This window comes from Lagenorhynchus albirostris, chromosome 9 (genome assembly GCF_949774975.1).
Source record: "Lagenorhynchus albirostris chromosome 9, mLagAlb1.1, whole genome shotgun sequence".
Lineage (NCBI taxonomy): Eukaryota > Metazoa > Chordata > Mammalia > Artiodactyla > Delphinidae > Lagenorhynchus > Lagenorhynchus albirostris.
Window position 1 is genome coordinate 96,127,135 of NC_083103.1, and position 15,691 is coordinate 96,142,825.

The 15,691-nt window shown below is 42.6% G+C and overlaps 2 protein-coding genes across 7 annotated transcripts in view; both read left to right on the forward strand.

Annotated features, from left to right (window-relative positions):
* Positions 1 to 1,778: 1,778 nt before the first annotated feature.
* Positions 1,779 to 6,904, forward strand: TLCD5 (TLC domain containing 5). 2 transcript variants are annotated; one of them, XM_060157981.1, is made up of 3 exons: positions 1,779 to 2,043; positions 3,815 to 3,887; positions 4,245 to 6,904. In XM_060157981.1, exons 1-3 carry the CDS (start codon positions 1,779 to 1,781, stop codon positions 4,351 to 4,353), a joined length of 447 nt encoding a protein of 148 aa, XP_060013964.1. In that variant the 3' UTR covers positions 4,354 to 6,904. The 2 variants fall into 2 exon arrangements, with proteins under 2 accessions (XP_060013964.1, XP_060013963.1); XM_060157980.1 differs by having other exon boundaries at positions 3,815 to 6,904.
* Positions 6,905 to 10,687: 3,783 nt separating this feature from the next.
* Positions 10,688 to 15,691, forward strand: part of ARHGEF12 (Rho guanine nucleotide exchange factor 12) — a 140,717-nt gene continuing 135,713 nt past the window's right edge. For all 5 annotated transcript variants that reach the window (XM_060160616.1, XM_060160619.1, XM_060160620.1 and 2 more), the window contains exon 1: positions 10,688 to 10,780. In XM_060160616.1, coding sequence (XP_060016599.1) covers positions 10,749 to 10,780 — 32 coding nt within the window. In that variant the 5' untranslated portion in view covers positions 10,688 to 10,748. The remainder of the gene's footprint in view (positions 10,781 to 15,691) is intronic.

The following is a 15,691-nucleotide window of genomic DNA, read 5'->3' on the forward strand; positions in this document are numbered from 1 at the left end:
GCGCGTCCGGGGGAGATGCGCTCGCGGTGCCTGCCAGGCGCCGAGGTTGCTGCTCGCTCCAGCCACGCCTGCTCCGAGGCCCAGAGCCAGGTGGGCCCGCCCAGCGCTCCTCCTCCCGAATCTGGCCCTGGACCGGGAGGAGCAAGGACAGGAGCCTTGGAATTCTGAGCTGGAACGGCCATCGGCCATCTAAATACCCTGTCATTCTTTCACCCAAGAGTGAAAAGCCGAAACGCGGAGATGGAGTGACTTTCCCAAGGTCACAGAGTTGTATCTGCCATTTATAAATGTCCATTCTTTTATTTGTTTGTAAATGGGCTACCGTGTCCTCTGTTCTGCCAGGGAATTAGGATTCAGGGAAGAGGACTCTAAAAATACTAATCGGCATATCCAAATGAGCTGATCCGCATTACTGGCCGGTGACCCTGGCCTTTAAAAGGAAGTGAGAGAGGACAGTTCTTTTCACTCTGGGTCCTTTGTACCTCTGGCCCTTGCTCTGAAAATTGGCCTGGATGTTTTACGAAATTATCTCAGAACTCCTTGTCAGAACTGGGCCGGATCATAGAGTTATTTTCAATCCTTTTTTCTTTCCTTTCTTCTCTCTCTCTCTTTTTTTTTTTTTTTTAAACTGAGTCTCAGGAGGTGAAAGTGAGTGCTCACACTCTTATGGCTATTTAGGGGCAGAGACAGAACTGGAACTCAGGTCAATGACTGACAATGACTGACAAATTCCCTGTTTTCTAATCTGATTTCAGATGAAAGCTGTACAGCACTTGACCTTCATAAAGCCCTCTCTGGATAGCATTCTTGGGAGTGGCTTGTGTATTGAAGTGTGTTGGTCCACAGATACTATTTCACTTGTCAGAATAGGGTTAAGCAATAAGTGTAGCCATGCAGAAAATTCCTGCTGAGATGAGACAGATAGCTGAAATGTTTTTTACTTTTTTATTTGTACTTTCAATAGAGGAGCTAATGAATATTAATAAGGACATCTTGGCTATTTTCAGATTTTAGTCCTATCTGACTATATTGACTCCATTACACTCATTCTTGTCCTGAAACATTTATCACCGGTAAAAATTTCAGTCAGTGGCTTTCTGACGTTGTTTCATTTTTAACTAAATAATTGTCTTAAAGATATTTTTATATCTTAACAAAAACTCCCCACTTGTACCTCAAAATCCTGCTTCCCCCTTGGTCAGTCTTTGAGTTGGATTTCAGAACTGAATAGAAGTAGGAGTTTATTTTTTTTCCCTTCCAAACTATTTAGGTCTTTGTTTAGTTCTGTCTTTAGGTTTACCTCAAGTTTTGATTTTGACTGATAAACCCATGATCCAAACCCAGACTTCAGTTGAGTTTAGTATCAGCTTAAAACCACATTAAACTGCCATGTGTCATATGACTTCTAGCAGAGACCACAAGTGGTGGAGGTGTTTTTCCGTGAGGGCTTCTTATTGAGATTTTTGAAATATGAACACATTATCTAATACACATATTAAATTACTTGTGTATTGCAGTCCAAGGTCAGTCATCACTGGGAGGTTATTGACATTTACTCATCATAACAACATATACCATATTAGACCATCTGCTAACTCAGAATGCAGTTCCTGCTTTTCGGTTTACAGTTTTGACCAGTTATCTCTAAGGAACACGCAATCAGAAATACAGCCACGCTTCAGTAGAAGATTCTTGGCTCTGTAGATAAGGAAAAAGTGTTTCCGGGAAGGCAATATTTTTGTACTGTCTTAGAGTAGAAATGAAGACGTATACACAAAATGACCCAATGCTGTTTTCTTAGGGTGCATCCTTTGTTTTTCTGGTTTTGGTCTTTTCATCGTAGGATGGCCTTAGCTCTGTGTCTGCAGGCGCTGTGCAGCCTGGGGGGCTGGCTCTCGCTCTACATTTCTTTCTGTCGCCTGAATAATCACCGAAGCTATGAGTGGAGCTGCCGGCTGGTTACGTTCACCCACGGAGTCCTCTCGATAGGTCTCTCAGCTTATATTGGCTTCATTGATGGCCCTTGGCCTTTTACCCACCCAGGTAGGTGGGAGACATTAGAGAGTTTTCCCTTAGGGATTTATGATTTGGGGGTAGTCTTAGAAGGATGGGACTTTTCCACAGAATTTGTATAATACTGAAGAATATTGAAGAATAATTACTATTATAATGTGCTTTGGGAGTCTCCATTCATCTTCATTGTTAATGCTGATTTGTATGTGTCACCTATTGTTTCTGCTTTTCATAACTCTCTATTTTTAAAACAAATCTTAATTGCTTTTTACAATTTAATTGACCAAAATGTATAAATCATAAAGCTAATATCAGCATCTACCACCAGCCCCAAACAGACACTAATGGACTACATTAAACATACTTTTTGGTAACCTGCAATCTTTACTTGATTGTATATTCAAAGGACATCATCTTTCCATGTCTATATATATAGATCTTCCTTATCCTTTTCAGTTGTTATATAATATTGTGTTGTATGCATTTACTATCTTTTATTTAACCAATGCCGCATTATTTGGGGGCAGCTATATTAATTTTTAAGCTGCTAGATGTACTGATACAAGTGTTACTCCCTTAGAATACAAAACCTATATCCCCTTGAATTAGTTTGCTGGGGCTGTTATAACAAAATACTACAGACTGGGTAGCTTAAACAACAGAGATTGATTTTCTCACAATTCTGGAGGCTAGAAGTCCAAGATCAAGGTGTTGGCGAGTTTGATTTCTTCCGAGGCTTTGCTCCTTTGTGTGCAGAGCTGCCTTCTTGCTGTGTCTTCACATGGTCTTTCCTTTGTGCCTATCTACATCCTAGTCCTAATGTCCTTGTTTTAGAAGAACACTACCCTAACATCCCTATTTTAACTTAATTACCTCTTCAAAGGCCCTATTTCCAAATATAGTCACATTTTGAGGTACTGGAGTTTAGGGCTTCAACATGCGAATTTTGGAGGGACATAATTCAGTCCATAAGTTCCCTAGAATATGATTTTTTTTAATTCCTTAGATTCTTTCTTTTTATAATTTCTTTAGATTCCCATATTGAGCTTCTGAAATTTCCCCCAAACTGTCAAACTGATAGGAAGCAACTCTTAAGCTTTATATTTTATATGAAGGCTCTTAATGGATTCAAAACATGTCAGGTCCTTGCACTCTATGTTCTTGGACATGGGAACATACTCACTTTTGGGGTTCTCTCCAGAGTCCACTTTCAAGACGAGTTAGGGCCACCAATGTCCAATAATCTAACCCATTAAGCTAAGAAATTAATCTGACATTTGGGACAGAATAACTTTTCCATTATGGTTTATTACAGGATATTGAATATAGTTCCCTGTGCTATACAATAGGACCTTGTTGTTTGTCCCTTCTATATATAATAGTTAGCATCTGCTGCTAGTGGGAGAGAATAACTAAAAGAGTCTAGAAACAGAGCTTTAGCTGGTTAAAAAAAAAAGACAAGAAAGAGACTGTGTAGGATTTTAATTGAAAGAACAAAATAACTGGATTTTATGCTGCTACACAGAGAGGACGCTGTGATAATTGCTGGTGCTTAAATCACTCACTGAGATGTGGTGCATCAGAACAGCATTTCCTGGGCCCTGTAACATTGGTTTGATAAAGACCAAAGTTTTAGATTTTAGTGTTTTGGTTTTTTTTTTTTTTGGTTGCCTTTAAAAAGCACGTGCCTGCAATTGTTTTCGGTGATTCAGAAAAGTTTGAGAAAGAGCAACCCAGGATCTCTGCGTAAGGTAGCACGATTCCCAGCCACTCAACTTGCTTCTGTCTTGGTTTATTTCAGGCTCACCCAATACACCTCTCCAAGTGCACGTTCTGTGTTTCACCTTGGGCTACTTCATCTTCGACTTGGGCTGGTGCATCTACTTCCAGTCTGAGGGGGCCCTGATGCTGGCTCACCACACACTGAGTATCTTGGGCATCATCATGGCCCTGGTGCTTGGAGAGTCAGGCACAGAGGTCAATGCAGTCCTCTTTGGAAGCGAGATTACCAATCCCTTGCTACAGATGCGCTGGTTTCTTCGTGAAACAGGCCATTACCATAGTTTCACTGGAGACGTGGTGGATTTCCTCTTTGCAGCTCTGTTCACTGGAGTGAGGATTGGCGTAGGAGCTCACCTCCTCTTCTGTGAAATGGTCTCACCCAAACCCAAGTGGTTTGTGAAGGTCGGGGGAGTTGCGATGTATGCTGTGTCTTGGTGTTTCATGTTTAGCATCTGGCGTTTTGCATGGAGGAAAAGCAGCAAGAAGTACCGCACCTGGAGAAGCAGGCGGAGTGAGGAGCGGCAGGTAAAACACAATGGACTTCTCAAGACGCACTAGCCAAGGCTTGCTCCAGACAATGGATTGGGTTAAGTCAGCCACGGGAACCAGGTTGGAGATATGGCTGTTACAGAATCCTGCTTATGACGAGCTTAGGTTTCTAAAAAGGGCTAAATTTATCCATCCGTTTGGTCAGTCTTGGAGCGGAACACATCCCAGTATTAAAACACTAACTTCTGCAGCTGTGCAGTTGTAGAAAGTGAGACTACCAGCAGTAGTTGTAAGTCAGAACTGTGAGGTGAGCATGCTGCCTTCCTTTTAAGTTGTGGTGACCCTGGCTCCTTTGTCTCTGGGAGGCTTGGTGATCAGACAGCCTAGAAAGGAACTCAAAAAGCATGAGTGCTGTTTCTTCCTTATTCCTTTGAGAAGTGACTCCTTCAACAAATACTTCTTCCTACTTTCTGTGTAGCAGCTTAAAGAAATGCACCTCATTTACTATAAAGTGAGGAACTTTCAGGAAGATACATGCCTTTGGCATTCTGAGCATTGGATGAGGAAATTGAATGGGGGGACAGAAGGATGAGAGAAGGATGTGGGTGAAACCGTGATGGTGGGGGTGGGGCTACTTACTGAGCCTCCCTATACCATATACTTGGTATATACCATAAAGGACTCCCTGTACTTGGGGGTCCCAAGATCACCCTCAGGCTTGGTGCAGTGGACTCACAGGACTCAGCACGCAGTTGTACTTGGAGCTTTGATTTATTACAGCAACAGGATACAACAAAAGATCAGCCAAGGGAAAAGGCACCTGGAGCAGAGTACAGGGGAAACCAGGCCCAAGCTTCCAGAGCCCTCTCCCAGTGGGATCATGCAGGATGTGCTTAATTCCCCTAGCAACGATTTGTTCACAATATGTGTGAAATGTCTAGAAGGAAGCTTGTTAGAGGCTAAGTACCCAAGGTTTTAATGGGGGGCTGGTCATGTAGGCAGTCTTTTCCTGACTCCCAGAAGGAAAGGAGGTTTTCGCCGTGAACCACATTGTTTGTAGAAACAGTTTAGAGCCAGTGAGCCAGTCTCATCAGTTCATGTGGGAACCTTCTCAATGAAATCGAAGTCTTCAGATGTCAGCCAAGGGCCAACCTTGCAAACAGCCCTTTCCAGGCCTACTATATTAACTCTTTTCTGCACAAAAACCATAGAGCTAGAGCTTTGGATGAGAGATGAATGAGGTGTGGGCAGATTTACCGGGCCCTGTTGTACAGGTTCTGCCCTACCAGGAAAACTCTGCCAGTTCTCAGGGCTTTTGTGCATTAATCTCCTAGGCATGAGAGGCTGTGACTGAATTCCATAGGGATTTACCATGTGGATTCCACTGGGCTTGAGATGCCAGTTCAGGTTTCAGCTCTGCTATACATACTGCAAACCAGAACCAAAGACCAAATGTCCTGGCCTCAGGGTGATGAGGCTACTTGTTTTTCTCCATTTCAGATACATTACCTGTTCCTCCTGTTACTACTTTTTCTCTGGAAAAGGTGCCACTCTCTCTGGATAATATATCATGGCAAGGCCCGTGTTGGAAAGAAAAAATATTTCTTAATCAGTAGTCTCTCAGCTAGGAAAAGCAAGAACGTAAGTGTAGAGGAAGGGCTTAGGAATCGAGAATTCTTCGTTTCTTTGAACTAGTTTGGCTACTCACCTGCCAGATCATTTGGGCAGGTCACTTGTTTACTCTGCTTCAGTTTAAACCCCATTGTCAATTAAGGAAATACCCCGTTGTGAATTTCACAGAGACATTAGGTGGTGTTTTATTAATGCAGGTCTTTAATATAGGGCTTTTACGGGGAAAAAAGGGAAGTTTTATTTGTTTGTTTGTTGTTTATTTATTCATTTGATTGCGTTGTTGAGACCAGTGGTGAGCGAGTAGCTCAGCTGATGAGCGAGGGTATGGGGATGTTGAAGTCAAGGCTGGACGTGAGTAGGAAGTATCAGCCCATTCAATGGTAATCCTAGCCTAATGAGTGGTCTTGAAGATGGACGTCATTGTCTAGGTATGACCAAGTGGTTGGAACTGCATGAGGTCATCATTGCTCTGAGAAAAGCGGCTTTAAAGGCATGTTAACCGTGGGTCTTTTAAAATGACTGTCTTCAGGTTAAGGAGATTTGCTGGACATGAGAATAATCTGACAGTAGCATCTCCATCTCTTTTTTTCTATGATCAGTATCCCTGAAATGTTAGCTTCTTTCCAACAAAATTGTGGTCCAAGTAGGATGCTGGGGAATGCTGATTTTAGCAAAAGCCTAGTTAGAAAAAAAAAAAAAGAGTGGCTTGGCACAAAAGAAAAAAAAAAAAAGAAAAGGAAAAAGCCGTCTCTTGAGTTTTGGCACAGTGCAAGCTGTCCCACACCAGACAAATGAATAGACTTAATCTGGTACCATTCTTCTCTCCTTCCACCTCAGAAGTGAAGGGATTGCAGACCTTGCTCTTTTAGGGGAACATAGTTAGGTTTCTTGAATTTCGAGAAACCTATCTAGTGATAAGGGAAGGAGAATCCCTCATTTCAGCTTTTCTTGCTGTTGTAGCTGAAAACTCTGAAGGAAACTCGCTGAGAGAAAACTCTTCCTTCAGTAGCTGAAAACTCTGAAGGAAACTCGCTGAGAGAAAAATGTGAAATGAAGGTGACTCAGCAGTTAAGATGCTGAGTCTGTACATGAGAGGTACATGAAGGGCTAATTAACATGTGGTGTGGTTGGACACATGAAGTACTCATTTGCATTTAGATTACTATGTAATAGTCATTAACACTGCCCAAGAAGGATTTATATTTCAGTGAGATTTGTACTAAATTTTATAAAAATAAACAACTTTTTATCAACCCAGAGTCTGGCTTTATGTCTTTGTTCTGGTTCTGCCAGAAGCTTTAAAAAAAAAAAGGCTTTTGGCCTGCAGAAACGTTGACCCATATTTATACTTATCGGTAAAATACTTCGTAGCTGTTCTTATCATCCACCATTCCTCATACTGCTTACTTTTTGAGGCAACAATCTACATATAGAAAACAGTTTGCCAAAAGAAGGAGGAAGAACTTAATTTCTTTCTTATTTTGCCACCTGTTTGAGCAGTTGCCTTGAGAATGATGATGTCCAGTTGGGTCCACAAAGACAGGCCCTTTGGCTGTCCTCGGACTCTGCTTCCCATGCCTGGAACAGTGTTAGACACATAGTAGGTGCTCAATAAGCAGGTTGAAAGAATGGATGAAGGCATGAGGATGTAGTTTAGAATTACCCCCCATTGGAAAACGTTCTCAAAGAGCATGCACAGTGGATGGTGTCACCAATGTCATTTTTCTAGGTAAAGGACTAATGTCCCTGGGGCGTGTGTTCTGCTTAAATTGGTGTGACTCTTCTGAAGGTATTCTATACACAGACTTAAAACAGTCTAGAGCTATCAACGGCTGTAAAGAGGCTTTCAGGGACATTTTTTACCATTAGAGCTTTGTGCCTGAATATAGAGATTTTCATCATTAAAAAAAATAGCTCTGGAGTGAATAACGACTGACTTAATTAAATTCTTTGCTTACCATCTTCTGAAGCTTTCCCACAGCAAATGCCCTCTTTGCTCACAGCTAGAACTTTGGGTCTGTTTAAGTTTGGAAAGATCTTGAAAGCAGCCTGCCAAGAGGTTTTGTATGCAAGGAAGAGAAGGTGAATTAGGAAACTTTCCCAGTTTGTTTTATTCCTGAAGTTCGTGTAGTGAGGCATTCTTGAAGAGAAGAGGGGAACTCATTTTTAAAATGCATGATTTGATGAGTCATTGGGTCCAATTAATTTGATACCCACACTATAAAATTATTAGAATAGGGCCAAAAAGATATTTAGTATGTCTAAGAAAGACAAACGTTTGGGGATAAGGTTTGCATTTTGGTCATTTTTTATAGATTGATGGAGCTCTTTCCAGTTACATATAGAAAATGTGCAATTATGAGTTTTCAAGATAGAATTATCATGCTAGGGTACACCAGCAGGTGGCAATGTGTCCTGGTTGGATCATTAGGAAAGTGGCTTGGAACCCTAATCTGCTTCTATTCTTTCCCAAAATAAACATTACAAAATTAGCTGGCTGTGCGCTGAACTTAAAAAAAAAAAATCAAGCAATAAAGAGTCATCTTTGGCCTCTGTTTATCTTTTTCTTTTTTTTTACCCGTTCTAACGTCAGCCTTAGCTCATGCATCTATTCAGGGATAATGATCCTTTTATGCACTGTTGCGGATTGACTTTTAGAAACAGCATTGTTAAGAAGTAATTGTTTCCCCTCTCCACGTCCACTGTTTGTTAGATTTGCTTTGCCACTTGATTTCCACAAAGAGGCTAAAGACCCTTACCCATCAATACAGGTTTGAACTCAAAAGTCTGAAAATAGTTGGATAAAGAGACAGCCACTTCAGATGTTTGCAGGCGGAATTGAAGAAATACATTATACATGGTACTTGAATCGCTGTAATCCTGAATTATGCAATCAAAACTGGACGGTTATCTAAATCTATCTACCCAGCAGGAAAAAAAATATTATTGGGGAACTCTTCAAAGAGAACTGTAATGCTATTTACTGGATAAATATATTTTATTTTCTGCTCCCATTTCTTTCCACAACAATCTTGTTAAGTCGCTGTGGAAAGCACCATGCTTGGTCAATTTGGCAAATAATACATATCATTTTGCCAAGGCAGAAGCAGCCTAAAAGCAACATTATACGAAGAAATCCTGGCTCCAATTCCCCAGCCCTATACACCTCCATCCTCTAACCCTGTGCGTGCAGCCAAGACTGGTGTGCGGCGGCCCCTGCCCTGGGATGTGGTCAGCAGGTGCCCCAGGTGAGCGGCCAAGGCCAAAACCTCTCTTTGCTGGGGTTTGTTTCACAAGAGAGGAGTGGAGTCCGGCAACCCGGATCTGAGTTCGCTTCCATCGGCCAAAAGCAGTCTGTGCGTGTTATCGGAAAAGGAAAACAAGTATGCTCCCTTAAAGAATACAAGTTTCGAGGACAAGGGGGTGGGTAATTTCCAAAAAGCCTCTTATCCACAACTCCTTGGGATTGGGGGCGTGCTCTTTGGCGGTCTCAGGCGAAAGCCGAGTTGGTGCAAACTACACCCCAAAGTACAGATCTCCGGCATTCCCGGGGACCTGGGGACAACGGTGGGTTGGCGGGTGGAACTCCCAGAGCCAGACGGAACCCACCTCCCTCCGCCCCGCAGAACTACTTTTTCGCTCCCTCCAACAAGACTGCGGCGGAGGCGTCCGCGCGGGGGCGGCGCACACCCGCGGTCGGCGAGCGGAGGGCGGTACGCGGGACAGCGAGCTCGGGTCGCGCGGGCGGCGGGGGCGGCTCGGCGCGCCGCGGAGGGATCCCGGGTGAGACGGCTTCCCGAAGTCAGAGGGGAGGAGGCCAAAAAAGTGGACGGGGGAGGGGAAGAGAGAGCTCGCGCTGGATGCGGCCGGGGCCGGGAAGTCAGAACCGGAACCGGAACCCGTGCGCGCGCCTGCGATTGTCGCGCGGCCCCCACCGCTGGCGGCCTCCTCTTCTTGCCGCGCGCGCTCCCGCGAGGGCCCCAGAACCCGGCGAGCCGGCCCTGCGCTCCGAGTCGCCGCCGGCCTCTGGCGCTGGTGCTTCCAGGCCGGGTCGGACGGGAACCTCCCGCCCCTCGCGGGAACCGCCGCCTACCGGCGCGTCGGGGAGGAGCTGCTGGCGCCGCCTGTGCAGACCGCGGAAGAGCCTGGGCCTCCAAGGGATGGGTAGCAGCCCGCGGCGCTGAGAGACCAGGTTCCTGTCACCTCCGGCTGCGGGACCCCCCCTTGCCCGGCACCCGCGCTTGTCCCGGCGCCCGGAGCCTGGTGGGGGCGGCGAGGAGAACGAGCGGTGTCCCCCGGTCCGGGGCCATGGAGCCGCGCGCGCCTGGCGCGGGGCGGCCCGAGACGCGGCCGAGACTGCGGCCAAGAGCGGCCGGCAGCCCCAGATAGACAGCGGAGCCCAGCGGGCCCGGCCCGGCGCGGAGACTTTCAGGCCCCCAAGGCCGCGAGGAGGAGCCGACATCCAGCCCCGAGCCGATCCCACCCCGGCCCCGGAGGGACTCCCGGGCCGCCTTCCCCGAGGCTCGCCGACTTCTCTCCGTGACAAAGTTTTCTCCGGTGCCTTCCCGAGGAGGATCGCTCCTTAGCTCTAGAACTCGCCTGCTGGCGGACTTGCTCGGCTTGATTTGGGAGATAACTTGCCTCGCTCCCACCCACATCCCCTTTCCTTGACCACTTCCAGTCGGACGTTCTAGATGACTGAATGGAGTTTTGAGTTGGACTCTTGTGTCCCCTACGGAGTCGGGCCTGATCCCAGAGCGCTGGGGGTGGGGTGGAGGTGTTACTGTAAAATGCAAGTTGGATAAAAGGAGGACCTCTCGCCAAGGGCCCCAATGAGTGGCACACAGTCTACTATCACCGACAGGTTGGTATGAAGCTCCCCCTGCGCTTAGCCTCCCAGGATGGGGCCCGACCTAGCAGGAGGGTCAGTGATTGCTGATTGCCTTTGCCGAGTGAAGTTGACAGGCAGCGGACAGAGGGTTATTTCCGAGCTCTCCAATTAGTCTGGGGTTGCTGCCAAGTTACCCGGTTGATTGAATTTGGAAACGTAGTTTTGTTTTGTTTTTTCTGGAGAGAAACTTTTCTCCAGATTCTCGGAGGAGGGGTAGGTAAAGCCACGATTGTGTTTTTCTGCCCTTAGTGTGCATTAGGATTCTGTACTGATCTTGGAACCAGAGAGAGGAAGGTCATTTTGGGTGAAGGTCAGTCAGTGCCCGATGTCGGCTGGGGTATTGGTGCATCATCAGTTTTACTCCTGTCCTGTAGTTCTCTAGAGCCTGTTGCATTTTAGGACTTTCTGTTTGTGAACTTCACTCTGAGACTGCCGCATGATTTATGAATTTGATGCCCTTGAAGCATTGACTTGCACAGTGTTTATTATCTAATAGTTTTCCAGAATGTTGGAAGTACTAGTAAATCACAGGTTCCTGGTGGGAACAGTATCAAGGAACTGAAAAAGGGCTCGGGAACATCATGGGGCTTGATCTTAATTATTGCATTTTTAGGATTTCATATTCCAGAAACATTTGCATTTAAGGGGTGTAAAGCCTAAGCGAATTATGTAGTAGAAGCTGGCAGGTGGATTTGTTGAGTTGGGTGAGTCCTTTATAGTACTTAACTGTGTTGCTTGGTGGTGGTTGGTGAATTGAGCTAAACCATTTGTGGTTTCAGTGGAGTTCCCTTACTCTTAAGAGTTATTCTTTGGAATATTAGGTTAAGTGATAAAAGCATATTCCTTTACTACATTTTATTTATCAGTTTAATTATGACATTGTATCCAGGTCCCAAGTTTCAGTCAGCTTTTTTTTTTTTTTGGTCAACCTTCAAACTATTACATCATTAAAAAAAAAAAAGATCAAATAACTGAAGTAAGGGCCCAAAGAAAGCACTTTGATGAGAAGTACAACAATAGTACTCCAGCAGAAAGTAGTTGAATTTCCTAATAAGAGAGTTTCACCCAATTGTAAGACTCATTTGTTGATTTTAAAAGGGCCAAATTCCATTGTCATACCATAACAGCTACTCCAGAAACAGAATTTCCTGTTCCTGTTGATGCTTTTCAGTATCACGTGAATGTTCACCTAAGAGATTCCATTAAATATTTAAACTATTTATTCTTTGTTTGTGTATTTTTTTTACTGTGTTTAATTCTCAGCTTCTCAGAGTACATTTAATACGAGTAGCAACAATGCTTATCTTGATTTCTTCTAGTTATTCCCATTCCTTTTCCTTTCAGGGTGTTTTTTGCCTCTGAGAAATCACTTTCATGGGTGTGTGGGTTAATTGTTTTCCTTGTTCATTCAATTCTTGCCTTCTCTGTTGACCCTGCAGACAAGTCTTATTAGGAACTAATGTGGTGTTGGTAGTTTTCATTGCAATAGTAGGGGTGTTTAATTTTGTAGAAACAGAACCTAGGGTCACTAGCTCATTCCGCATGAAAATCACCTAAAAGCCCCCAAGTAATGACGTTTCTTCTTCTTTGCTTCTCAGAGATTTTCTTCCTCTTTCCATTATCTTGGAAATAAAATCTTGGGATTTGTATTTTCTGTAACTTAGATGAGATAAAAATGTACAATAAGCATGAAATTAATTAATGCCTGTTTTTTGCCAGGCACTGTGCTAGGCACAAAGGATTACGAGATGAATATTCTAAGATGAATCTGCAAATTGGTTTGGGTATTAATATTCTTGGATGAGTTCAGGTGCTGCCTGATTTCACATATTCTTTAAAAGAAGAAAGACTTTAAAAGCCACCTAATTTAATGTGCATTGCTGAGACAGTATAGATTTGTGTTTCTTTGGAATTTACTACTAGTTCCCCCCCACCCACAAGATTTATTCTTATGTGACCATTGCTTTTTCTTTAAAGGTATCTTATTCTGTAAATATCAAGCATCCATTGGCTCTTAGGAGAGTAGTTGTCCCTGATTTGAACATAGGTAGGGGTGAAATCTGGAAGTACTGGTTTAGTGTTATTTCTGTGCCAGGATGCCTTAATAAAGTTAGAATAGTTTAGAATAGTATAGAATAGTTCCTAGCTTCTTCTCAGCCTTACCTACCTCATCCTCTTTTCTCATTGTCTGACTCCAGTGACCTGTAGGTATATTTTGCTGATTCTAGAGCTATTGGCAAATTAACAGTGCCTTTTTAAAGGTCCTTTCAAGTTTGAAGTACTGTATGTGGTGTGGCTTTGTTTTGTAGAGTGTGCTGACCCACCAGGCCAGCTGTGTGAGTTAGAGTTCTTTCATTGTGGTGCTTCTGACTACAGAGTCTGTCTGTCCTCAGTTGAAATCAGACTAGCTGGTTTTGGGCGTTGTTCTGTTTTGCAGTTTGTGGCAGGCGACACATGGCTGAACAAGATAAGAAGGGTTTTATTCTTGTGTTAGGGACGTGCTGGGGCTGGGATGGAATTCAGCTATGTTTAGGCTCTGATTGGTTACTTTGGATACTCAGAACTCTGTTATATCCTGTTATTATTTTGCAGTTAAATTAACACATTTGTTTACTACCATTTTTTTCCTCTTCATCCTCTACTCCTCAGGCTCTCCAGCCCCCCTTTTAAAGGCGTAGTTATCAATTTAAAACTCAAACTGTGTGTTCACGGTAGCTACTGTTTTTATGTAGTGTATCTGAACTGTTAAAAAAAAAAAAATCTAACCAGCTTTTGAATACCATCCAGTGTCTTGCTCTGTAACTTCTTTGAGACCTGGAGACTATGTTTTTCAATTTTTAGAACCAGCACTTTAAAAGTGGTAGAAATATCTGATTGCTGCTGTTCGGTTTACATTGATTGCTGCATTCAGTCCTAAAATATATCCTAATTGTTTCCGATCCTCCTAGATGCTTGTGTCTCCCTGAGAGTTTAGGGGTTGTGTGGCAATTGGAATTTCTTCTGAGGGATACGAGGAGAGAATGCTTTTTCAATGGACTGAGTAAATTATTTCAGGCTATCTTCTAGAACAATGAGTTTTCAGGGACAATACAGGTGGGATTTTGTTATAAAGGTCTTTGTTGAAGTAAATGAACTTTTGTCTAGGACTTGTGGATTTTGTTGTTTTTGCTTTATAGATAAACAAAGGTTTTAAATATATTGGCTTTTTTTTTTTTTAAAAACTGTAAGGTCAGCTTTAAGCTTGTTTAACTGAGGCAGATTTTTTGTTCTTTGTGTTTTTTGTTTTTTTTTGAAGCAAGTTTTTAAAGTGAGTCCGGAAACCTGTGGCTTTATATGCATTTACCCAGTAATTAACGTTTTCATTCATGATACTTTTTCTGCCAACACTGCCATATAAGAATGCTTTTGGTTAAAAACCAAAACAAAACAAAATTCTGTATGTGTGCTATCTTCAAGGCTGCTTGAGTCATCTGCAAGGTGAGATTATTTGTCACATTCACTTACAAAATCAGTCATTTGATAAATACCAAATTGAAAGTGGGGACCAGGATCACAGTGCTAGCTTCGTATTCAATTTTATGTTGTCTTTTCTTCTAGTTGTTCAGTTTAAAATCCTGATTCATACAGGTATGCAGTAGTACATTCACTTGTACACTTTTACATGAGTCAACATGTACAGTCCGAAGTAAAGTTTTTTAAAAGTACAGCGCTATAGTCTTACAGATAAATGGCACATTTATAAGATGTTCATACGTATTCAGTGAGATGACAAGAGAAGCTTTATTTGAATCATTACAAAAATATGTTAACCTGGTAATACCACTTAACACATTAGTGGCTTCCAGTTGTTAAAATGTAGCATATGACATTGAGTTAACATGTACGACTTTTTAAAAATTTCAATTTAGGAAATGATATTTGAGGCATACATTGATGAAACCCATAAATGATGGATTTTACATATTTTTCTGTGGAGCATTGTGATTCTAGGGAAAACAGTTGGAAAATCTTTGAGTAAACAAAATGTGATTGCCTCTTCTGAAAGCTGTCTAGAAATGGGTATGAATTGCCTACCATACTGATACGGGTTATAGAAGCAGCAGAATATATTAATGGTTTTCCAGAGGTAATTGGAGAAGCGCTTTTACATCATGGTTGTCTAACAAAGTTACTAAAAATGTTTCTTATCATATAATTGCTTATCTCCTAGAAATTGACCATGCCACATTTTCACAAACAGGGAGCTTAACTTCATTAAGTCTCAACCATTAAAACTTGGTTTGGATGATGTTTTAAAGCTTCATTTGAAGACGTGCTCTTTTTCCTTTTAATAATTAAGGGTCTTCAGAATAGTGGTATTTGAACTGAAGTTTTAAAATCAGCAAAATTATAAATATTTTGTTTCCTTTTGTGTGAAATACCCTGATGTATGTAATGATACCCAATAGTAGTGTAGTTCTTCAGCTCAGCGTGAGGCAGATCATCACTTACACTTTAGGCAACTCATAGCACTTAGGTCAAGATTATAAAACTGGATTATGACCTAGATTTTCTGGCTCTCAAGTCCCCCACTTTTCACTTTAAATTATTGTCTTTCTATGTGTATTTTTTCTGTTCTACTTCTCTTGTAACTTTCCAAGCTGACTAAATCAGAGTTGGATTTTTCTGTTACAGGATGCTTTCTAGTACCTTATCCATTCTAATTTTAAGTATCTCTAGAGGATAAAGCTCTCGTCACTTCCTCAGGAGACTGAACAACAATCTGATAGATCTTGTAGTCAGGAAGTTTTTCCTGATCTTTAGCACAGACTTTTCTTTTAAGTTGTTCTGTTACTTGTATATACTTGCTCTACCAGGCTAAATAATGATCTCCTCCCATTTTAT